General features: G+C 39.0%; 2 protein-coding genes across 2 annotated transcripts in view; both read left to right on the top strand.

Annotated features, from left to right (window-relative positions):
- The first annotated feature begins 10614 nt into the window (after positions 1–10614).
- On the top strand, positions 10615–21691 carry LOC117385678 (epidermal retinol dehydrogenase 2-like). The gene is made up of 7 exons (XM_033982985.2): positions 10615–10802; positions 13323–13650; positions 14358–14489; positions 14560–14659; positions 15783–15927; positions 16633–16758; positions 19168–21691. Exons 2-7 carry the CDS (start codon positions 13330–13332, stop codon positions 19262–19264), a joined length of 921 nt encoding a protein of 306 aa, XP_033838876.1. The 5' UTR covers positions 10615–10802; positions 13323–13329; the 3' UTR covers positions 19265–21691.
- Positions 21692–22672: 981 nt separating this feature from the next.
- The window catches only part of dhx9 (DEAH (Asp-Glu-Ala-His) box helicase 9), a 29072-nt gene continuing 27166 nt past the window's right edge, over positions 22673–24578 (top strand). Inside the window, exons 1-4 of the mRNA XM_033982514.2 lie at positions 22673–22720; positions 23450–23566; positions 23649–23789; positions 24301–24409. Of these exons, the coding sequence (XP_033838405.1) occupies positions 23456–23566; positions 23649–23789; positions 24301–24409 (361 nt within the window). The 5' untranslated portion in view covers positions 22673–22720; positions 23450–23455. The remainder of the gene's footprint in view (positions 22721–23449; positions 23567–23648; positions 23790–24300; positions 24410–24578) is intronic.

Genomic DNA, 24578 nt, shown 5'->3' with positions numbered 1-24578 from the left:
GGATGTGGATAAATTGAGTGTATTCATTATAAAAACTATAATAAATATATTGAACTCGATCATTTCCAGTGATTTGACCCAAGATCTCGCTGTAGGCGACTACAACCTTTATTTTAGCTCCCCATGAGTGTTAAACTGACTGTCCTGTAGAATGTTGTGAGGCTGGAGAATACTCCGCTCTTATGATGATTTACGCCTCAGACGCTGCGTCCTGTGAAGTCCTCCTGTTCAAAGTGCTCGTGTACTCACAGTCTGTAACTCCTGCAGTGAATAAAGTGCCAGATTTGTTGTAGATCCACAGTAAATCCTCGTGTTTTTGCTGGATGGAGACCTGCAGGACTCGTTTCCGTTTCCGGTGGACGAAACTCCCGTGTTTGGTGCGGGCGCCCCCTGCTGTGTTTCTCAGGGAATTGCACATTTCTCAGGACGAACTCGCCAGTCTGAGCTACAGTCAATTAGACTGTGCAATTATTCAACAATGATCCCAGCCCTTTTCCTCCTGGACTAGGGCTGTGCAACTTTCGACCAAATGAAAGTCAGAAAGAGCTGCAACTGTTGTCTACATTTAAAAGTAGGCTTATTGGTATAAATCCCCATTTTACTTCGATTTATATTGTTGCAATTTAGTTTTATCCCTTTTTTTTTTCTTTTGCAAAGAGTTGTACCAGAGTCTGTAAGAGATTGTTCTGTTAACAGAACAAAATTAAAATACAAAGTTCAAAGTCATTTTCATTTAGGCCAGCATGCATACAAACCCTTTTATTTGTATAGAAGATCTGTCAGTTCATAATTAATGAAGTTATTATTAAAAAAAAAAAAAAAAAGTGGTAGGCCTTACAGTGAAACACAAACACTAAAGAGACAGAGTTTACAGTTAATCACATGACACATGAATGTACCAAAGGGAAAGAGTCAGGTTTTAGAGTGAATCGTGTTGTTACAGAAGGTTAGATTAGTAACGCAAGTCCATCCATTCCATCCATTTTCTTCCACTTTATCTGGGGAGCAGCCTGAGCAAGGACGTCCAGACTTCCCTCTCCACACACACACACTTCCCTCTAGCGCTTCCAGGGGGATCCTGAGGTGTTCACAGGCCAGCCGAGAGACATTGTCCCTCCAGCATGTCCTGGGTCTTCCCTGGGGTCTCCTCATGGTTGGACGTGCCCAGAACTCCTCTCCAGAGAAGCGTCTAGGAGGCATCCGGAGCAGATATCCAAGACACCATGGAGGCTGAGGAGTGTGTCTCCCCTTTAGTTGGAACACACCCCTTCTTAAACAGAGCGACCACCACCTCACTCCATCAGCCCAGAGGTACTGTCCCCAACGGCCCCTGACAGGCACCAGAGACCTTGAAACCACAGCTACAAGCAGCTGCATCAACAATGGAGGCAGGAGAACACGGTCCACTGGGACTTAATGGATGACTCGGGCCACGTCACAATCCTTCTTATATCACTATCCAGTTCACAATATCTCTGATCTGTCACCTAGGACCTGTTCGCCTTGGGAGACCCTACCACGGCTTCATGCCCCAAGCAACAGAGCTCCTAGGATCATCCAGCAAACTCCCCCACACAATAAGGTGGCAGTTCAAGGGGGAGCAGCAATGCTTAGTCTTCCAATAGCAATGTAAGATTAACACAATTCACAAACCCTGCACATTCAAAAAGGACCTGTTAATAACTGTTAATAAGTCACATTTTATTTTAGTTTACAAGTCACAGTAGCATGTTTTAACTTGACTGTAACAGGCAATTGTCTGAGTGAACTATAATAACTGCTGTAGTCTGCAGATGCATTTGGAAGACATGAATTTGGTGATACCCTGGAATGCTTAACTGAAAGATTTAATCATTTTTGGGTTCTTGTAGACTTGTTTTATGTCAACCTACTCTGCCCCAGTGACCTGCCCCGTGTGGCAGAGTAGTCTCAGACATCATGCAGTCCCAAAAAAGAGGTGGCCCGGGGCCCCTCAAATACAAGGGGGTCCAAGGCAATTGCCTGTTGTGCCTGCCCCATTGTGACATTTAACCCAATATTATATAAATATGAATGTAATGTTGTCAACAGGAGCCACATGCAGTACATAATACCTTTACATCAAATAACATGAATGTTACATAGTAAGAAGAGGCAGGTTTTATGCTGAAGCAACCCTCTCCATTTGTCCAGAGCCCCTTTGTGGCTGGATTAACCCACCGCTCAGTGCTTGTGCAGGGTTAGTGTTAACAGTGTGTTAACTGTTACTCAGCACAATCACATGCACAGAAAAGTTTCTTTCACAAAACTTGAAAGAAGGTAATTAAGTCACAATATCACACACAAAACCTGCAAAAAAGTTTGTCACTATGACAGTTGCATCTAATCTTAGGTCTCTTTCAGTGTAGCTGTCTCCTCCTCCAGACAGATATAAGGCAGTGTCCAGCAGTAATCTGACTAGAACTGAAGAAGCAGCTTGGATGAGCAGCCAAACATCTTCACTACAACGTTTTGTCCAGTTGACAGATTTTATATTTTTCTTTTGTTATGGATCAGACCTGGACGACAGAAGGATTACACAGAGATGTTTGTCATGGTTACATAGTGCAGATTGAATGGCCTGAAGTTACACAGAAAGCCCAGTGGAGCACGCTCAAAGACCAGGTATAAACTTTGGTGAGATCAGGTCAAATGGGCCATAGGCCTGTGGATAGAGAGGTCAAAAATGTATTAAAGTAGCCTTAGCTTAGCCTAAAGTTATTTAAAAATAATATTACTCAAGTAGAAACACTTCCAACACGTCCAAGAAATTACTCAAGTAACAATAAAAAGTATTTGGGAAAAGAGTATCTGTCAGGATGTAAAAACAGGATCAGTTAATGTCATTTTCAGGACAAAACATTAAATAATGCACAAAATCTGGTATTTTCTGGTATAAACAAAAACATATTGTTACTTCAATAAAAATGTTACTTAAGTAGGAGTAGGAGTAAAAGTATGCTGCTAGAAAAATACAATTTCTTTAAAATGTTACACATATAAAGATGCATTTAACTGAGTAAATGTAACTGCTCACCTTTGGACGTGGGCCATAAGGTCTGGGGCATCCTGTGCTGACCATTTGCACCAGGAGTCACGTGGTTTCTTCGTGTTTCTATGAGCCTTAGGCAGGTGTCATGACGGCCGCAGGCATCCTAAAGCTTCCCTGTTGGACCAGGAGCTCTAGTAGTATTGAAGCCACTTCAGGGAGTTGGCTTTACACATGAAATCTGATTTGTCACATTTTATTTTCAATGTGACCACACACAGCAGCAGTTTAGCCAAGGGAGACCTCCAGCATGTCCTAGGCCTTCTCCCAGTGGGGCATTTCAGAGACTGCATCTGTACACCCACTACTTGTCTCCATGGAGAAGTTGTTGCTTTGCCTTCCACAAAATAATGTGCATTTACAAATACAGCTGTTTTTACTGCTCAAAAATATCTTGAAGAACGTATGTTGTGGGGGGCAGCAGATGATCTGTTTGAAATGGCTCATCTTGGTCTTAATTTGAACCTAATACACTGGAAAAAAAGTACATATAAAAATGCGTTATGCTGTGGTGTCAAAATGTAGTTTGATCATTGGAAACATAAATAAACACTCATAAATAAACCCAACAGTAGCATAGTCTTTGTTAGAAAGTAAGGCCAAATGTCAAATGAACACTGGTCCTCCTCCAGATGAACTTTGAGCAGACTGATCTGTCCAAGGTGTGCTCAGTTAATATGTCACCACTGGCCTCACTTTGCCCACACAGATCAGATTGGCCTACATGCACTAACCATTTCCCCTACACTCCTTTGACCTGCCAGCTGATTATCATCTACCCTTTAGCATCTTTATCTGCCCATTTCTCAGATTCTTAATTTAAGTGTCATTGGTTCAGCTCGAGTGGCCTGTTGTATGAATGTGTGTCTAATGTATGTGAGTTCAGAATATATGATCAGTTGGCAATACAATTATCTCCAGCTCAAATGAAATAAAAAGGGAATAAAAAAAAAAATCAAAACCTGCCTTAACCCAAACTGTTTTTTTCCTACTGAAAATATATAGCTTAATATTTTGCTTTACATTGTTAATTGCTATGGCAGCAATAGTAAGAAAAATTACTTTTCAGAGTACTTTTCTAGTACACGTTAACCCCTACTTGAGTAATATGTTTATCGAAATAACAGTAGCCTACTCTTAAGTAAAAGTTTGGTTACTCTCCCCACTGTGAGTAAGTTTATGAGAGACAAAAGCTTTTGGTAGCCCTCATTTACTCATGAATATACTGTGTATACACTGTGTACTCTGGGGTCTATCTCTCGTTGTCCAGTAACAATTCACTGTAAAACTCTGCACGGCCCCAAGCTGTTTAATGCGCTTAAACCACAGCTACAATCTCACCTGTGAATCTGAAAAGCATGCCTGTAAAATGCCTCAAATATCAGTTACTTCAGTGTTTTAAATGAAGCCAGTCCCTATATTCTGCACCACAAATGTGGCCTGTGTTTCCATGAATGAAAGACACAACTGAGCGTCCTTCATGGCCTCCTACACTAATCATGTTTTTACTGTTAGGAGAAAAGAAGCCAATGGAGTTATACATAAAGCTACGAGGAGAAAACCACCATGTTTTCATGAACATGGGACTGAACACTTGAGCTTCAAGGTTGGATAACACAAAGGCACATTTTAATTATATGTAACAAATATGTACAGGCAAATTACACAGTATAATCCTCCACTTCATGAATTTAATTCTGTGATGTATCTGCTTTTTACAATGTTTTTAAATTACAAAGTAAAGAGTGCTGTTTGGACTGGTCAGATTTATGATGATCTGTGCTCACACTGATGTAGACACTAGAGACCAGTGTCTATTACACCCGTCACACCTAAGCATATAATAATGAGGAAACTGTTTAAAATGTTTGATATTCATTTTCTTTTCTCGTCTGCAGCCTCCTGTATGACAGGTCATAGAACTGGTGGCTGATAAGATGCAGGTGATGTATGAAAAAGGTCAAATGCAGATGACAATAATGTGAACCTAACATTATGCTGGAGAGGTGCTGACCTGCTGCCAACAGACACTCCTGCCACTCATGAAGTATGAGACATGATGCATCTGTGGTGATATTAGGGCTGAAAGAGGAAATCACAATTTAAATGGTAAAAATAAGCATTTCTCAAATGTGTACTACTGTGGACTTCATTTACCTGTGTGCATTCATACAGATGATCCATTGATATGAATAATATTTAGAACATTCACCGTGAACCTAATTTCAGCCTAATCTGTAATAGTTTTGTAACTTTCTTAATGTGTTTATCATTACATGTTTTGACTCTGCAGGACTTTCAAACGGCCAAACCTAAGGCCTGCTGTGGAAAAGTTATCTTATCTCTTGATGACTAAGAATCCATTTGTGACGCCTGGTGAGTTATGCAATACAAAAAAAGGTTTAGACTTTGTTACATCAGATATGGCCAGGCCTGCTCTGGCTCCAGACCAATAGCCTCCCGCCATCCAAAGCAAGTCTCTCCCTTAAAGCATCTCTCCCCCTCAGTCCCCCAAAGCATCTGAGCTGAGTATTTATACCAGAATGACAAAGCTACATTTCAAAGAAGAGTGACTTTTGTTTCACACCCATATGATATTGAACTTTTACATCAGAGGACAGATAAGACAACAAAGGTTTTCCTGGAGGATGGGACAGAGCCTTTACACGTGTTAATGTCTGGTCTGGGTCTCTGCATTTACACAAAGACATAGGATAATATTTTCTTCACAACATGGACATAGTTCCCAAATTTCCACCACACTTTCTCCCTTTTGATTATTCATGAGTCATACTTCATAAAGAGTCACAGACAGAACATGCAGAGAAATGTTACTGGTGGGGATCCAAAACATAGCTCTGAAGTCAGGTCCATTATTGTTGACTGGTAGGAGGCATATTCAACAGTTCACTTTTTAAGGAGCATAGTTGTGTTCAGTTCAGTTTGTCCATATATAAGCGTGGCCAGCTCGTCTCTGGCATTGTCCTTCTGCCCATGTGTCAAATCCTCAGGGCTGTGTTTGAGAACCTAAGGAACGGGTTGAGTTCTTTTGAGTCACGTGAAAAGAAGTGAATCGCTGAACCTGAAGTCCTCCTCCAGTGACAGTGAAGCAGAGGGATGAATTTAGTGAAGCAGGTCTGGTTCTGCTCAAAAGAAGACCATGTGTCCTCGTGCTCAAAAGAAGACCGTGTGTCCTCCTGCTCAAAAGAAGACCGTGTGTCCTCCTGCTCAAAAGAAGACCAAGGGTCCTCCTGCTCAAAAGAAGACCGTGTGTCCTCCTGCTCAAAAGAAGACCAAGGATCCTCCTGCTCAAAAGAAGACCGTGTGTCCTCCTGCTCAAAAGAAGACCATGTGTCCTCGTGCTCAGGAGGTGTTTTTGGTTCAGGTCCAGATGTAAAGTTCTCTCCTGCTTCAGACCATTTAGCTGTGGTGGGTCTTTGTCTTGAGGGGCGTCAGGTCTTGTAGTTAATGGAAAGTCCCTTTTTTCTCACAATTCAAGTTTGTAAAACTAAAATAAATTTTGTAATATATGTAACAAAAAACGTTAAAGAAATCTCAGGCGTGTAGTCATCACGGATGGAAAAAAAAAATCAAGTCAAGTCAAGTCCGTTTACATTGGTGATCACTAACGGGGAGCTCATTAAAATATTGAGAATTTGTGGAAAATTTTGTTTCGAGGAGGGTTTTTGGTACCAGCTGGACTTTAGGACGTGCATCAAACTCACTGCAGTGATGAGGTAAAAGCATAAAACAAATACAAAACATTTAAAAAGAAATATAAAGAAACAAATGTAGAAAATGAGTGGATCATTTAGCTGCATCCAGTCATTTTTTTGTTGACACTGTTTACAAAGGTTCAGCTGTTAAACATATATTCTCTCATAACATGTTACATCATACAGTTTGGCTGATCGAAGGACACATAAACATAGGGTTGACTCCTGGTGTCACACTCTGTATTTAGGAATTTTCTTTTCTTTTTTTTCACAGAGTTTGTTTTTGTTTTGTTTTTTCCATTGTGAGTTATTTAAAGAAATAAAATAATTCAAAGTCAAATGTTGGTGATGATCCAGGACATGAGTCAGTGTCCATCTGTGTTCTACTTTGAAAGCTCCATGCATCAAGACAGAAAACAGACAAAATTTTATCTGTACTGTGTTCTGGACAATCACTCGTGAATTCCATCATTATTGTTGACACCTTTATTGTTGTGGAAAAATGACTATATCTCTTAATGACTAATAATCCATTTGTGAAGCCTGGTGAGTTATTAAATACAAAACAAAGTGTCTTCACTTTTACAGCAGATATGTGCAGGGCACATATCTGCTGTAAAACATGTTGGTGTTGCTGCAGTTGGTCAGATCTAGGCTCTGCAACAGTCTGTGCTCAAAGAATGAGGTCAGCTGACACCTGAATATACTGAATGACCAGGTTAAGGTCAGGTCAAATTGTGACAGAGTGGTTAAGGAGCATGAGACATCATTTTCACACATGGATCGTCCACCACAGAGTCCAGACCTTAACCCCATTGAGAATCTTTGGGATGTGCTGGAGAAGCTTTGAGCAGCGTCAGACTCGACCATCATCAATGCAACAGGTAAAAAATTAATGCAACAGTGGATGGAAATAAATCTAAAACAATGCAACAGCGAATGTGTGACGTTATCAAAGCTAAAGGTGGAACAACCAAATATTAGAGTGTGTGACCTTTTTTTTTTTGGCCAGGCAGTGTATCAACAACAGCCAAGTCATGGGTGACCATCTCTTTTCGTTTTAAGACAATGTTTGCCCTAGCAGCTGTATCTGAATAAGGTTTTATTTGACTTTTTGCACTCATTTAAAATCTGGAGCCTCATTTCCTCCAGGGCAGCACCATCTTCACTGTTGTGGAAAAAATTACAATTCTCGTTGAAGAGTAATCTATTTGCAAAGCCCGATGAGTTTTGAAATACAGAAAAAGGGTTATTCTTTGTTAGAGCAGATACAGAGAGGACAGGGCCCAGACCTGCCCTGGTCACAGACTGGCAGCCTCCCAGCCTCTCAAGTCTCTGTGTCCCTCCTCTAAGTCCTCGTCTAAGTCCCAGTCTAAGTCTCCTGAGCATCTGAGCTCTGACTATTTTATACCAGAATGACAATGCTACATACATTTCAAAGCAGAGGGACTTTTGTTTCACACCCATATGATAATGAACTTTTACACTTAGACAGGTAGAACAACAGCGAGTTTCCTGTGGGATGGGACAGAGCTTCACACATGTTAATGTCTGGTCTGAGTCTGACAGACTGACACAGATCACACACATTTAAAGGCATATGATAAGAATATTTTCTTCACAACATGAATATACTTAAATTTCACATTCACCTTGGGGGATATTTGGCAGGTAGGTCATCTCTGCTCTTTTGGGATGTTTGATGCTGGTGTGTGGAGGTTGGTTGTCTGGGTTTTTCTACTTGTCTGTTCAGAGTTAACAGTTACCTCTTGTACCTCCCAGCATGCCACAGTTTATTGTGATAGTTCCACATCTTATACGCTGAGGTGTGATGTCATCCATCCCACCCAGTCTTTGAACCTCTCTGAGGCAGGTGTTTGGTGATGGGCTACTTCTCCTTGTCTGAAGGAAATGCTTTAAAACTATGGATCTGGATGGCCAAATTCTCTAGTTGTCATGTTTTTATCCTTTAGTCAGTTTTACTGTTTTTTCCAGATTTCTCATATGCTGCATTTCCTTGGGCAAGTATAAATTCCATCTCATACAAAAATGTAGGCAGTGGGAATCTGTAGCGGCTTCCCTCAGCAAACCTTGAGGCCGCGGTGAGAGCCAGAGTGGGTCCTGGGCTGTAGCTTTGTGACGCGCTGGAAGTTTATTGAGGACAAATACGCTGAGATCCGATATGCGTTTGTTGGTGATTTATTTGAGCAAACACGCAGACACACAGAGCTAACAGCAGCGCAGCAGAGAAAATAGACATGGATTGAGATAGATGGACGTAACAGGTTATGGCATAATAGGTAAATGGAAACAAAGCTTGCGATCAACAAAAATTACAGCTACCCAGCCCTGACTCACGACACCGTGCCCCAAGAAAGTGTCGCCTTTTCAAACATACGTGCACGTGCACCTGCCCTCTCGTCATAAGAACAGTTTCTTCCCCTCTGCCGTTTGTCTCATGACACTTTATAATATTTGCACAAAACTGGACACTTTATAACACCGGTCACTTTAATAAGTCATGTTTGCACTGTTGTTCTGATGCTGCTGTTGTATATATTTTCTTCATTTAAGTATTTGATTTGATTTTTTAAGCATATCTTTTTAACTTTGTGCATGCCCTTATTTGTATTTGTATTTATTCAGTGTGTTTTATGTTGCACTTTATCACCGAAGTAAGTTCCTAGTTTGTGAACTGTGTTCACAAACTAGGAACTGTGCAATAAAAGGATTGTGATTCTGATTCTCCTCTGTCCAGTCACGTCATGTGATGGTACACACAGAGGAGGCGGGTCTACAGTGAATCACATGATGTTACAGATGTAGAATGTGATTTAGCTGTTGCTGGACTATTTGTGTGTTAAGCAGGATTAAGATATTGGAATCTCACTGGCTGTTATAACAAATGAGCAGTAAATGCACAGCCTGAAAGTGTCATGTTGAAACTACAGTCTTTTATCACAAATCACACACTTGTATTCTCTTAATAACAAACCATGGCTTAAATCTTTATAAAGTTACAAAAATGAGAGAACTTAAACTGTGTGTTCCTGGCCATCATTATTATTATTATATTAATATATTTATCCCGTTTTAGCTCTTGTAAATATGTTTTTCACCCTAAACATGAACTATATATTTTAATGAATAATAATTTTATTATTATTATTATTATTATTATTATTATTATTATTATTATTATTATTATTATTATTATTATTATTATTATTATTATTATTTACCATTTTATAAATATGAGGTATGCTTGTCCCAAACGTACTTCTGACACATGCAGATTTTTATCCAGGTTACATTTATGTCAGCAATATTTAATTAGCTGAACATTTACTTTTCTTGCACCACTCCTTCAGATATGATTTCATTTTTCTTATTTTGTATCTAACCTATGAAAATATCCAATTTTGTGCATTATGTAATGTTTTTGTCCTTCAAATTACATTAACTTCAAATTATAAATAATTCTATGTATTTGAGTAGTAGTTTTTCCAAATACTTTTTTACTCTTACTTGGGTAATTTTTTGGACCACTACTTACTTCTATTTGAGTAATATTATTTTAAAGTATTACTCTTTTTTTGGCAGTTCTACCCCCCTCTGGCTTTCATAATCTCACAAAACCCTGTGCATCCATCCAGCCAACACAGCTGCTGTTTGAAAATTAAAAAAAAAAAAAAAAAAAAAAAAGATGGGTGTGTACATTTTCACTGTCACGGTTCTTGTTGCTGCTTTTTCTTGTTACAGTCGGTCCACAGCTGCGTCCGCCTACAAACAACAGACCAAACACAAAGACTGCTGATCCCAGAATGCTTCGCGCACAGTGTCCGGTGATCACATGTGTGTGTGGCGTTTCCGACAGACATCTCGGAGTACTTCATCAAAGACGCCCTACTTCGGTTTTTCACCGCTGCGGGCGACGGAAAACATCTCCGCGCCTTTTCAAACATCCAGTGTGCTCCGTGCGCCACACTCCACCGAGTCCCGCCTCATCACACACACAGGTGAGTTTATCCGTCACTGTCAAAGTTTGTTAAGTCTGAGATTCAGGCGGAAACATTAGGAAACTGGGCTTCAGATGCTTGAAGAGAGATGCCCGGGTGGAGGAGTGGTGGGTGGAGGCTTGAGAGGCCATAGCAAAGTGCCACTCCTCAGCCGGTGCGTAAAAACATCTCTGTGCGTAAACGGTTTCAGGTTTCATGTTTCCAGTGTGAGATGTGGCGATGTCATTGAGATGCTGTTATACTAAGGTCCACATAAACTTGTTTTACATTGTCCTAAACTGTTAATTACATTTCAGCCACAGAGATAATCAACTTTATTGCCTGCTGTTCGGGTTTATGATTGAGATGATGATTGAGATTTTATAAGAATCACTGAGCAGGAGACACCCCCCTGTCCTGTTGGCTCCAGGCACAAAAACACAACTGAAAACACAACTGAAAACTCCACCTCCAGGATCTGCTGCCACAACAAACCGCTGTGTGCTTTTTATAACAAACCCAGTCACATTATTCCATCAAGAATAAACATGTAGCGTATTTGTATATGTCCTCTATTTAGTCACCATGTTTCAACAGTTATTTGGTAAAAAATGTATTTAAAAAGGCTCAATAGAAATAATCATTTAGTGAACTAATCAAAATAATAATGGCCAGCTAGTTGACTACTAAAATAATCTTTAGTTACAGCTGTAATATATTTGTGCATCAAGACACTAATAAGTGTCTGATTGTGTAAGGCAGCCTAATCACTAGGTTTCTGTAGGACAAAGGCAGCGTGAGCAGATAACCCTTTGCTCATTTTGCAATGTGTTATTGATATGTCCCCACGACCGTCGGATTGCACTCTCATAACCTTGTAGCTTCCATAGGCAGGACTCTGAAGGCTGTCTGCCGCTTGTCTGTAGGCCTTTAGACCATGTGTAGGGCTGCCCTCTGTTAGGGTCACAGAAAGAGCAGCTCCAGAGCAGTTGCGTCATGCTTGAGGGCTTTGGTGAATGTTCATCCTCCCCTGCTTATTTACAGAAATTCAAACTAGTGTAGTAGTAAAAAAAGAATATTTCAGTTCTAAGGAATAGACTCAGTACTCCATACCGATTTAGATACCACAGTGATGATTAAAAACACTCTTTACCTCCATGTGGCTGCATGTCTGTGTAATCTCTCAGTGTACAGATAGTGAGACATGGACTTGTGCTACTCTCACTGCAACTAGGGTTGTCAAAAGTATCGAAAATCAGATACTAATCGAACTAATATCGAACATTTGAGCAAGTATCACAACTAAAAAGTCACTTGCAGAAATGAACCTTTCCTGAATATGTTTAGAATGACATACGATGTGGTCTTAAACTTTTGATCAGCATAGACTAGTATACACATAGACTAGTATACACCATGGACCACTATGAACCTACCTCTATGACTGAGGGACACAGATATGAGGCCACATGGGAATATAAAAGAAAGTACTATGATTTAATGTTGATAATGACATTCTAATATCTAAATAATGGTGTTTATTATTATTGTGGTATCGGAATTAGTATTGAATATCAAGTCTAATTCTTACTATTGAAATGGAGGTTGAAATTTTAGTATCGTGACAATAATGGCTGAAATAATAAACTACTAAATCTTTCAATTACTAAAACTATTGAAAAATATTTCAGTTATTCTCACTGGTCACAAAAAATGGCACAACAAAGGCTAAGCAAAGCAGTCTATGACCATGGTGTACTTGTGTATAATTGTTTGAACAGATGAACTTCTGGTTTCTACTGTATCTCTTAAATAGTGAGGCAGATCTAAGTCCTACTGTGATACGCACACCTCTGTGAGTTTATGGACAACAGTGTGGAGCAGCAAGGACAAAAGGAGCTCACTATTTTACTATTTACTTGCACTACAACTTGAATTTAAACAATTATACAATTATATTAATTAATTATAATTATATTATATTATGTAATGGGTGGGGATAGGTGAAAGCAGAGGTTTTGTGACCATTCAAGCCTTGAATGCAGCGATACGGGATTACGGAATCATGCATGAATCAATCTAGATAGAACTCTGAATAAGCTAATGATGAGAGACCTCATTATCACATGTTTGAAAACTCAGAAAACCCCTCCCACCTCGACCCCTCCCCCCCATGTTTCCTGTTCATCTTTCAGCTTGAATACATTACCGTCTACACAGTGAGGGCTCAGAATTGGCCAACTCCTGACACAGTACTTTCACCCAGCCACCACATCTGTCCATATCATCCACCAATAAATATTTTGATTGTATACTATTATTGTAGCGTGGTCCTTGCTAGTGAACTTTTGTGTACACATTTTGCAAGTAGACAGATGGTCAAGCGCATGCATGACAGCACTATAACAGACTACCAACTTGTACGGGTGAATGGAGCTAAATACATAAGACAGATGTGTTGTTTGTTTGTTATAGTTTTGTTTGCATTGAGATGAATCAAACTTCCCTACATATTCATATAAGATTGATCTTTGTCTTCAGGTTCACCATGAACTTCGTCCTGGAGACTGTGCAGGTGCTGCTGCTGTCGCTGTGGTTTAACATTGAGTGGTTGATCCACCTGTTGATCCCGCGGAGGAAGAAGACCATCAGGGGCGAGGTGGTGCTGATCACCGGGGCGGGCAGTGGCATCGGGCGGCTGATGGCGCAGGAGTTCGCCTCTCACCAGACAGTGCTGGTGCTGTGGGACATCAACCAGGATGGCCTGAAGCAGACGGCCGCACTAGCCCAGGAAAACGGAGCTGTGCGGGTCCACTCTTATGTCTGTGACTGCAGCAGCAAGAACGACGTGTACGGGGTCGCAGACCAGGTAATGCCGACATGGACGACTGGAATGAACACTTACAATTTATTATTGTGCCACATTTTTACATTGTGTCACCTTTTTTCTAATTTTCCAATCAGTTGTATTTTGTATAAATTGCTGTGGCACAAAAAAAAAGTTTTTTTATATAGAAAACCTAATAGAATTAGAGGGAATAACGCAAAAACAAAGATTATATATAGATACCATCATGTTGGGTGCCCAAAGCGGGACCCGTGGGCCAAACTTGGGCCACCAGGGGGCCTAATTTGGCCCACAAAGGGAAGAACATTTTTATGTGCAAAATGTCATAAGGTTTTAACCCAGTCATGCACATTCATTTTGGCCTGCTGAGAAAAAAAAAAAAACTGTCATAATTTTTGACCATATGATCTACCCAGGGTGAAACTTTTATCTGCACCTGCTGCAGGAATCGTGAGGGTGAACAATAGCGGAAGTGTTTTTTGTTTCAGTTTTGTTTCCAGTAACACTAGGGCACGTATCACAATATCAATCTGAAACAAATACTAATGAGATAAAAATTATATATTGTATGTATGTGTGTGTCTGTGTGTATGTATGTTAAAAAGAAAAATTATATATATATATATATATATATATATATATATATATATATATATATATATTTTTTTTTTTTTATTTTATATATTTTTTTTTTTGCATGAGAATCCATACTGTTGAATGCGTTTCAGGTGAAGCGTGAGGTGGGGGATGTCAGTATTCTGGTGAACAACGCTGGGATTGTTACAGGGAAGAAGTTCATGGATGCTCCTGACTCCCTGATAGAAAAGACCATGGAAGTGAACGTTATGGCTCACTTTTGGGTTAGTGTTTGGCTGCATACTGTGGACATTTGTATTTTTTGGTGTTTGAGTCTTTATTTTCGTCCTACAGACATATAAGGCATTTCTTCCTGCGATGGTTGCTAATAACCATGGACACCTTGTTAGCATTGCCAGCTCTGCTGGTCTTCTTGGAGTCAATGGATTGGCAGGTGACAACCTTTCATTACTCATTTAAACCCAGAACTAAACCAGGCCTTGGCTAGGACTACACCAGAGGCCTGGGCTATGAAGCTGGTTGAATTTACCCTGGATACATAATTCTTACCCAGTTAAACTAATGCAGACATGAGCATCTTTGAATAAACGCTACTTAAAAGAATGTTTACACTTTGCTCTGTCAACCCCAGATTTTCTGAATGAAGCTGTGGCTGTTCACAGAACGGAGGGCTATCAGCACCAGCTGACCAATTAGAACAGTGAAGACTGGTCAATAAACCAAACTAAAGCTCAAATGTGCTAGTGTCATTAATAACATACCATGCAGCAGCATGAACTGAAAGAAGGGCTTTATCTCTATGTAACTGTAAATATCCCTAGTCTATTTACAAATGTGCACCATTAGGCTACATTTTACATTAATACATTAATTTTAATAGCCTGTGCTCTATACCAGTAATTCATGGATGTCATAGATTTGGTCTATATATTTAAAGAGGGGGTATTATGCAAAATCGACTTTTTGGAACATTGTACCATGTTCACTCAAAGTTCACTCATCACAAACATGTCTGAAGAGGTTTTAGATGTCATCATACACATTTGAGTAATGTAGTGATCTCTCTCAGGCACTACTCAAATCCTCCATACGGTTAGCAGTACGAGCCCACGCATCCTACAACGCTTGGCCCACAGTTCGACGTCACCCATGGTCCCACACAGCAATTTTGAATAAATAGTATATGCACAAAAGTATGATGAAAACAGTCACAACTTCACAAACGTGAATGTGCAGTAGTTTCCAGTGGTGGGGGATGCACGCTGTTTGTGTTGTGATATGGTTGTTTGAGGGGGGAGTGACTTACTGTGGAGCAATACCCAGTTTTTAAATCTGATTTCTCATCACATCTGATGATCAATCACTAATATGCAAGAATACAAGCATCACTTATTTGTTTATTTTTGTCTCCGCATTGATCTCCCTCCATACACCAACCTGTCTTATTATTGATGTAGCTCAGTTTGAGAGAATCTGTAGGACGGAAGTGCACGTTTATAAATTATAATTACATTATAATTATAATTATAAATTATAATTTGATGTTCTTTCTACAGACTACTGTGCCAGTAAATTTGCAGCAGTAGGATTTGCAGAATCCATTGGATTGGAAATGCTGGCCATGGGAAAAAGCGGCGTTAAAACCACCATCGTTTGTCCGTATTTTATAAACACGGGCATGTTTGATGGATGTCAAACCAAGTAAGTGCTAATCTCATACTTGGGTTGTATGATTTAGAAAAGTTTTTGTTTTGTTTTGTTTTTTCTGTGTTTTGGGATGGTAACACTCAGTTACAGAGAAAAGACCCAGCTTTAGTTTGGTAATGATGTCTTATTCATCCAGCAGTGATCCATGGTTTCAGAGATCATATGGACAAGATTTTTTAAATGTTTAATTGTAATAACAAATGTTCACATTCATATCTTCATTACAATTCAATTTCTTAATAATGCCTTACAGTCCTCAGACCCAAACCAAAACAAAGAAAACAACAGGGTCAAGTAAGGGCCAAAGTAGGCTCTACTTTGGACTTTGGTCTTTTACTTGAGATTCAGATGAAATCACTCGTCAATCCAAAAACACACTTTGAACGGCCCTAGTCTGGTGAAGAGCAAATTCGATGCTCATGGCGTGTTACCACAGAGGTTTACCCCAAAGATTGTTAAACCTTCTCAACTAGCTTTGTTAGTTGAAAATTAATAAAATAAGAAAGATTCCAAAAAACTTTCAGTTGTCATATGTTTTCTGTCCTAAATGTAAACATGTCTTGTTTTTTTATTTTTATTCTGTATCGCGAAGCAGCCCATCAGGTTAACATTTTGGCAGGTTTATACTATGATTACACTCCAGCCTTGTGCTTTTTATCATACCAGTATACACATGTACAGTGGTTGCCTGTCTTGTAGGTGGCCTCGTCTGATGCCCATCCTCAAACCTGAGTATGCAATCAAAAAGATCATGGAGGCCATCCTGACGGATCAGGCTTACCTGCTCATGCCCCGCAGCATGTACGCCATCGCTGGACTCAAGAAGTAAGACACTTAATATTTGTATTGTCACGATTATCAAGTCTAGGAATACACTTGAAACTCAATACCAATTCCGCCGATATTTAAAAAACACAAATTCAATAGAATGTGATTTTCAACATTAAATAATAGTATTTTCTTAATGAGAATGTCACTGAAATAAGACCGTATTCTCATACAGTCTTCAGTGTAATCCCTCAGTCGTCTGTTCCACTGTGGTTCATGGTCGTATACTTCTCTGTGATTTTATAATTGTTCTGATGCAGCTCAGGATAATTCTAAAGCTGGTTAATTTCTATTCTGTGAATGCGTTTTTTTAGTATCGATACTGGCTCAAATGAGTATCTAGTGTCAATACTAGTTAAAATACTTTTGACAACCTTCCTTGACACCTAACTTGAAGGCCTTTTCCTGTATTACAAGTTACTGAAGTGCATTTACCAAATCATATGTTTTAAAGTTTTAATGTAAAAACAATTAATGACACTTTTAGTTATTGCACATAATCATTTGATTGAAAGTCATTGCAGGTAGGGTTTTGAACAGATGAAATTGCTTAATTGTCACACATTAAAGTGATTAACTGTTAGTTATGTAGTGGCCAGTGCCCATGCACCACATAAAAACGAGTTGAGGGAATGTACATGAGGCCTTTGTGCTTTTTATTTATTATATAGGAATTGCAGCAGTCATTTCCTGCTTTTCAGGAGACAACCAGATTAAATGGCATTACTTTGATGAGGAAGGAACATGTTTGAGTATACTAAATATACACTCCTGATCTAAATTTAAAGACCAGTTGAAAAACTGCAAGAATTCACATTTTGCACTATTGGATCTCAAGAAGGTTCTAAGTTGTGCTTCAAAATGCAAAAAGAAGAAATGGGAGTGAGACAAGAAAACATTTTTGCAAACAACCATTAAACCATTAAATTAAGTCAAAAAAATGTCACCGGCCCTGAGCTGGAGGATCCAATTGGGTGTCTGTCAAGACGCGGGATGATGTTCGGCCCAAATTAAGCTTGTCACTGGTGCAACAAAATTGCTGTTTGGAGTTTGCACGACAGCACCAAACATGAGACATTGAAAGGTGGAAGAAAGTTTTATTTTCTGATGAGAAATTTAACCTTGATGGTCCTGATGGCTTCCAACGTTACTGGCATGACAAGGAGATCCCGCCTGAGAGGTATTGGCACAGTGAGAGGGGCTCCATCATGATCTGGTGGGCTTTTTGCTTCAATGGAACAGTGGAGCTTCAGGTTCTGCAGAGGGGTCAAACAACAGCTGGCTGTGGAGATGTTTCAGGGGGTGTCCCTCATGACTGAAGACCATCGTCTGTGTGGTAATAACTGCGTTTTTCAACAAGACAACGTTGCACTTCACAATGCCTGCCTGACAAAGGACTTAGATCCATAGAAATAGCATCACTCTTTTGAACTATCCTGCAGCAGGTATGCCAAAACAAATTTTTGAGGTGATTAACAAGAAGGGCTCAGCTACTCATTACTAAGTCCTTTTTTGAAAAGTGTATTTCTATTAAGTTTTTTTTTTAGATTTCGATGTGGTCTTAAACTTTTGATCAGCTGATGAACAGCCCATTTCAGTTTAATTCTTGTTTGCAATAAATTGCTTACTCAAAATTTTTTCTTGTTTTACTCCCATTTCTTCTTTGCATTTTGAAGCACTACTTAGAACCTTCTTAAGATCCAATAGTGCAAAATGTAAATTGTTGCAACTTTTAAACTGGTCTTAAAATTTAGGTATGTATAGGTTACAAGATGCAAAAGTTGATGGTAGTGTGTTTTTCATTACTGGACACACAAATCTACTTTATTGTGTCATCTTGTTAAAAAGCTGCTGAAAAAATGCATGATCTACCAGTGGTGTACAGCAGCAAGTGCTAATCCATGAGGCTCCTCTGTGTTTAAGTCCTTACAGCTTCACCGGATATTCAAGTCTTCCACTAGAGAACTTTGAGGCTATCAATCATTGTTTTCACCTTGATCCAAAGTTCCCTCTTCAGTGCATATAAACTAATTTCATGTCAAGGCCTTTTTTTAAGAGTTTTTTGTTTGTTTTTTTATCTTGGAATAAGTGGGATAAACCTGAAATCAGCCAAACTCTGTGTTTTGTGTTTCACAAAGAGGGCTTCAGGAGTCAGTCTAACTCAGACCCTTTTGTGTAGTTATTTTTAAAATGGCAGACATGAAACCTGTCCCTCTGTGGTCTACAGTCACATAACATCATTGTCACATGAGACCAGTGATCGTGTGTTTGACCTGTATAGGGTTCATAAAATAACACTACACCTGCTATGTCCTGTCCTATAGATGGCAGTGGACTTGGTCTATTCCATCAAGCCTGGAGCTTGTTTGTGGTCTTCAGACTGAACATTGTCTTGTATCTTCACAGTATCCTCTCTACAAAGCATGGGCTCCTGTTGGGAGAGTACCTCGGGGCCTTCAACATGATGGACCACTTCAGGGGACGCACCAAAAAGTTGGAATAAATGGACACCACAAAGCCCTGTCAACAGACATTCCTCTACATTCAACTCAGGGTTCCACATTTCACAGTTGTTCATGACTGTAGCAGATAAGGCACATGTGTCTGTAGGTTTTTTTTTCTTTTCATATGATTGTGTCATTGTCATTTCAGACCGTTTCTGTCTGGAAGTGTTTAAAGAGTGTGAGAGAGAGTTTTTAAAGGGTGCAAACGAGTGGGTGAGAGAGTTGCAGATTGGGTGATTATTTATGTTTTGATTTGTGTAATTTTAATGTCTTATTCTGTAAAGCACTTTGAATTACCTTGTGTACAAATTGTGCTATACAAATAAACTTGCCTTGCCTTGGAACAGGAGCTGCTCAACACTGACCAATTTTATATCACATATAAACTCCGGACTGAAGGATGGCCTCTTCCAAAAAACTTGGAACAATGCACAAAATAAATATCACTAATGTTTAACTGACTGTATAATCCAGTGGGGTGCATTTGATCCTTGGGCCTTCAGTGACTTCCCATTTACACATTACAACATCACCTCAAAACAGGCGAATCAAGCAACACTTAATTTCAGAAGCATTTAAAACCGATAAGCAGCACTGCATTCACAAAACGTAGTTCACAGATACTGTCAAAAATAAAAAATAAAAATGAGATTTAAAGATGCCAAACAAAATCCTACCAAAATGACTCTATGTGAGATTAAACAAGTCTGTCCAATAAACTGCACAATGTTGCCATTTCATATAAGACACAAACCAGACAAGAACAAAACAAACTATTCTTTGAAAATAAAGTAAACAGATCATTTGCTCAGAAGCTGTGAGCCACGGGTACATTTCATAGACGCTCATCTGGATATGACGGACAAACCCTTTTCCTTGCTGGGACAGGTTAGCTAGCACAGGGGTTGGCCAACCTCTTCTCATAATATCCAGCTTTTCGTGAACAGCTCAAAAACTGCATGTAAAATATATCTGCAACCAGATCAATCTCTTCTTCTCCTTCAGCCATTATGGATTAAAAATACAGCAATAGCTGTTGAATCTCCGGGTTTAGTTTGACATTCTGCAAACTGCCACTTTTCACATTCACCACTTGGATACGCACTGTAGCAGTGTGTATCCAATCACAGGACATGTACATGTCCAGTTTGCTTAGGATCTTCTAGCTGGCCCTGGAATGCAGAACCGAGATCTGATTGGCTGTTGAAACTGACTGTGTCTGTGTCTTACAGTGGACAGGCCCTGCTCTGTTTACTCTGAAGGCCCCAGGAAAATGAAATTTGCCTGACAATGCAAATATAATTTTCAGAATATATATATTTTTTATATATTTATGAAAATAAAATAAAATAAATTCACTTTTCTGAGCATATTTAGGCCAGCAGAGAAGGCCACTAGTGTAATCCTTCAGTCATCCAGGTCTGATCCATGGCAAAAGCTGAAGTTAAATCTGTCAACTTGTGAAGACGTTTGGCTGCTCTTCCAAAAAGCCAACAACCAAACGTCTTCAATGACTTGAAAATGAATAACCCAAATTCAAATTGTGACTGCAACATGTAAGTATAAGATTTCAACAGACCTACAGTACACTATAGTATATAGTAGTATCTCTTGTATCTGTAATGTTCTAGTCCTTGGTAGCTAAGCAGTGTAATGCTGTGTTAATGAAGTCTATATGTAGAAGGCATATAAACCTTTTCTTATATCATCATGTTTTGGTATGTAATATTCACATATGTCCCTGACATTTCATATTTATATAATGTTATATAATGTTATTAATATGCTAAAAACAAACTACCGATGCATGTTTTACTACTCAAAATTTAATGTGGGCTTTTAGTCATATTAGAATGCTGTTGCCTCATCAGAAACCTGCAGTTGTGTGTTTCATTCCACCTTGTGATGTCATCAAGTGGTAGTTCTTAAAGCTGGTAGCTAGTTTTAGCTTCAATTGAACTGAGATACTCTACAATACACTAAAATAACTAAGTTATTGCCTTTTTTAAAAAAAAATAGTTTTACCTTTTGTTCATTTGAGATTGTGAATAGAAAGTCTATGATGTCTGCCTGTGTACCGAGAAGCGAATGCATTCCGGCACGGCTAAAACTGTGATGTAGCTTCAAAGTTTGGCAATTCTACGGGTGCAGATTATTCAAATGATTTTGGTGAAGACGTAAGGAGTTTAAAAACACAGGAGAGTGCCTATATTACCGCTCAAAGACATCACAAGGTGGAGTGTTTTCAGTTTGAGCAAAGAACACAGCCTAAATATGCAGGGTTTGTGTGTTACATGTTGCTGTGATTTGTTTCATTCACACATTTATGTTTTTGGTGAGGATACAACATTGTACATTATGTGACTGTACCTTATTTGTGCCACTGTCACTGCAAAACATGTTCATATTAAAGATAAAGTCACAGTATTGTGTTTGGATTGATGTTATTTATCTGATTGGATCTTCCAGCCATCATACTCAGACCTGGTGCTTCATGTGGTTTGAACATGCCTGGAGCACCCCTTCATAAGATACGCCGATAGATGATCAGGCCAATTATCAGTATACATACAACCTGTGCTCTAGAACTACTTAGGAGTAATGTTGAAGTTGTATGCTCCTAGTTGGACTGCTTACTTTGGCTGATGCTAGATGGTCTGCTTCAGAGGGACAGTCTGCTGTGACTGGTCATTTAAAGCAGCGATGGGTCCAGACCAAATTGACTGAGGGTGCATTTAAGTTTCAAAGTGCTACAAAGTTTACACTTCAAATGAGAACCTAAGCTAAATTAGTGTGACGGTAGGAAACAATGGAATGGCTAATCGCACCATAGACCTATTGCACTGATGTTATGATTTCAGCTCTTCAGAAGACTCACTGTTTTTGAAAGAAAAAAATCAAAAATTATGATCCAGAAATATTGATCTGAATCGTTATTTGTTAAGGACTGACTCCACAAATGCTTAAGTTAAAATGCAAGTAAAATAATGTAGAATGTAATTGTTATTTTCTTGAGGCAGTAATTAATAATATCACATTTTTAATAAATACGTTGCAATGAATAACTAAATACTTTTTCAAAGTAACTTCCCCAACACAGTCTAAGTTAAGTAAGGACAGGAGGGATTTCATCTCCCTTTTTAACATTACAATGTTATTTAAAAACAATTGTATTTTTTTATTTTTTATATACATATTAAAAGTAATCAGTACTTTTCTTCAACCATAAAAAGTAGCCTACTGATTACTTACATTAAATAAAATCAATCAAATGACATGGGGATTCCACCTTTTAGAAGGTATAAAAACAAGATATATGTGTCCTACTTGAGGCAGGCTGTAGACTTCAGTGCCTCCACTCCAATGCTGAGGGGGGCGCTAATGAATCAACCATTTGCTGTTCCGTAGGCTGTTAGCATAGAGGCTGTTAGCAGTGGCATCAGTCCATTCAAGATGTAAGTAATCATTTCTCTGTGTAAACCTGCTTTATCCGTAAGCCGAGGAAGAGAATGTATTACAATAGAACGGAATTGAATGTTTTGCTCATTTAGCGCCTGTTATCGCTGTGGTTCTTCCAGATCCCGCAGAGTGCTGTTGGCATCATCGTTTCATTGTGGATTATGTGTTAGCATAGCTCCATAAACGCTCAGATGAACAATATGAGGCCAGACTCAGACAATAATATCTGTAATAGTTTAGCAAATGCCGTGCACCTTTCATTTAACTCATTTTTACTGTACGTTTTTAAGACAGACTCTGGTGACTGATGAGGACGTTCAGGTTTATACTGTGCTGTCATTGTAATCCAGGGTATAAACAACGAAAATGAGAGAAGGTCCATATGCCAAATCATTAAAAGCGTAATAGTCTTAAATCTGGCACGCACACAATGGTATTTTAATGATGCACGATAATGGGGTTTTCAACCGATACCGATAACCGATCATGAAGCTGTGTGTAATTGATGCACTCACTGATGCAGTAAAACCGGGAATACATTTTAAATTAGATATTTGAAATTAAAACTTTTTATTTTCTTGTTTTAGTTTATAAATGTGACCAAAGGCCACTAGGTGGGATGACTGAGGAGATAAGACTTCTTCCAAACCTTGCCCTTCTGCACCTGAGCACCCTGTACCAAATAATATATGACACAGAAATTGTAATTTGATATTCTGTTTTAGTCCAAAATGGCCGATGTTAAGAACTTTCTCTATGCCTGGTGTGGGAAGAAGAAAAAGACCCCCAACTATGACATTAGAGCTGCTGGCAACAAGAACAGACAGAAGTTTCTTTGTGAGGTGGGTTTCACTTCTTCATGCTATCCATGCATACGAGTCTGCGTAGTGAATAAAGGCTGATACACTGTAGTTTCTATTCCAGGTTCGTGTGGATGGTTATAACTACACAGGAATGGGAAACTCCACTAATAAGAAGGATGCTCAGTCCAACGCGGCCAGAGATTTTGTGAATTACCTGGTTCGGATTGGAGAGATGAATGCTGCCGAAGTCCCAGCGGTGGGGGTTGGTCACTACGCTTTGCTTTCCTTTTGAGTTTGGAAAATCTACTGTTAATTACATGCTTCATCACAAGTTCAGGTTTTCAAATTTTTTACTAATTATTACATGATTTGTTGGCATTGTTCCTTTGGTAAATATTTATCATAGTTTTCCATTAGTTAAGTGTCAGTTTGTGGAAAGTTGAAAAGAAAAATACAAACATACACCAAGTAACAGTGAGTTCAAAAACTGAATACCTCAGTTTCACCTCATGCTTAAATAAAAAAAAGTAGAATTATGTTTTCACAATAGCTTCACAAAGGGTTGCAATTATTCAACCTCAAATTCATGGCTGTGTCAATTGAAATAATTAGAGGGTTCAACATTTGGGCATCATAAATGTGGATACTTCTTCCAAAAACAGTGAATCTTTTAATCGACCCCTGCCTTCCATCATCAAATTCTAGAATGTGAATGCAACCTAAACCCCATCAGCTGAACTTTCTCACTCCATCTCACATCATCTCGCTCTTAGGTTGGTGCTCCAGAGATGGATCAGCCTGATGGAGGTGATCCAGCAGGCTTTGGAAACCTGCCCTCTGGTGGCCCTCTGCCTCCTCACTTGGCCGTCAAAACTGAACAAGGTATAATCACAAAGAGACACTGTGAACTGCAAATGTACAGCATATTTTGGCCTTTGTTAAAGTTTTTGGCCTGAGTGAACTTGTATGTAAAAGCACTCCAGTCAACATCCTAATAATCTAAAATCATGCAAAAAATACATATGTATTTTTTTTTTTTTTTTTTATTATT

This window comes from Periophthalmus magnuspinnatus, chromosome 17 (assembly GCF_009829125.3).
Source record: "Periophthalmus magnuspinnatus isolate fPerMag1 chromosome 17, fPerMag1.2.pri, whole genome shotgun sequence".
Classification (NCBI taxonomy): Eukaryota; Metazoa; Chordata; class Actinopteri; order Gobiiformes; family Gobiidae; genus Periophthalmus; species Periophthalmus magnuspinnatus.
This window is presented reverse-complemented; position numbering and strand designations above follow the sequence as displayed.

Excerpts from the sequence above, each read along its gene's own strand:
- LOC117385678 (XM_033982985.2), top strand. The coding sequence starts at position 13,330 with ATGAACTTCGTCCTGGAGACTGTGCAGGTGCTGCTGCTGTCGCTGTGG. Across the intron at positions 13,651-14,357 it reads TGTACGGGGTCGCAGACCAG|GTGAAGCGTGAGGTGGGGGA; the intron begins GTAATGCCGACA and ends AATGCGTTTCAG. Across the intron at positions 16,759-19,167 it reads GCCATCGCTGGACTCAAGAA|TATCCTCTCTACAAAGCATG; the intron begins GTAAGACACTTA and ends GTATCTTCACAG.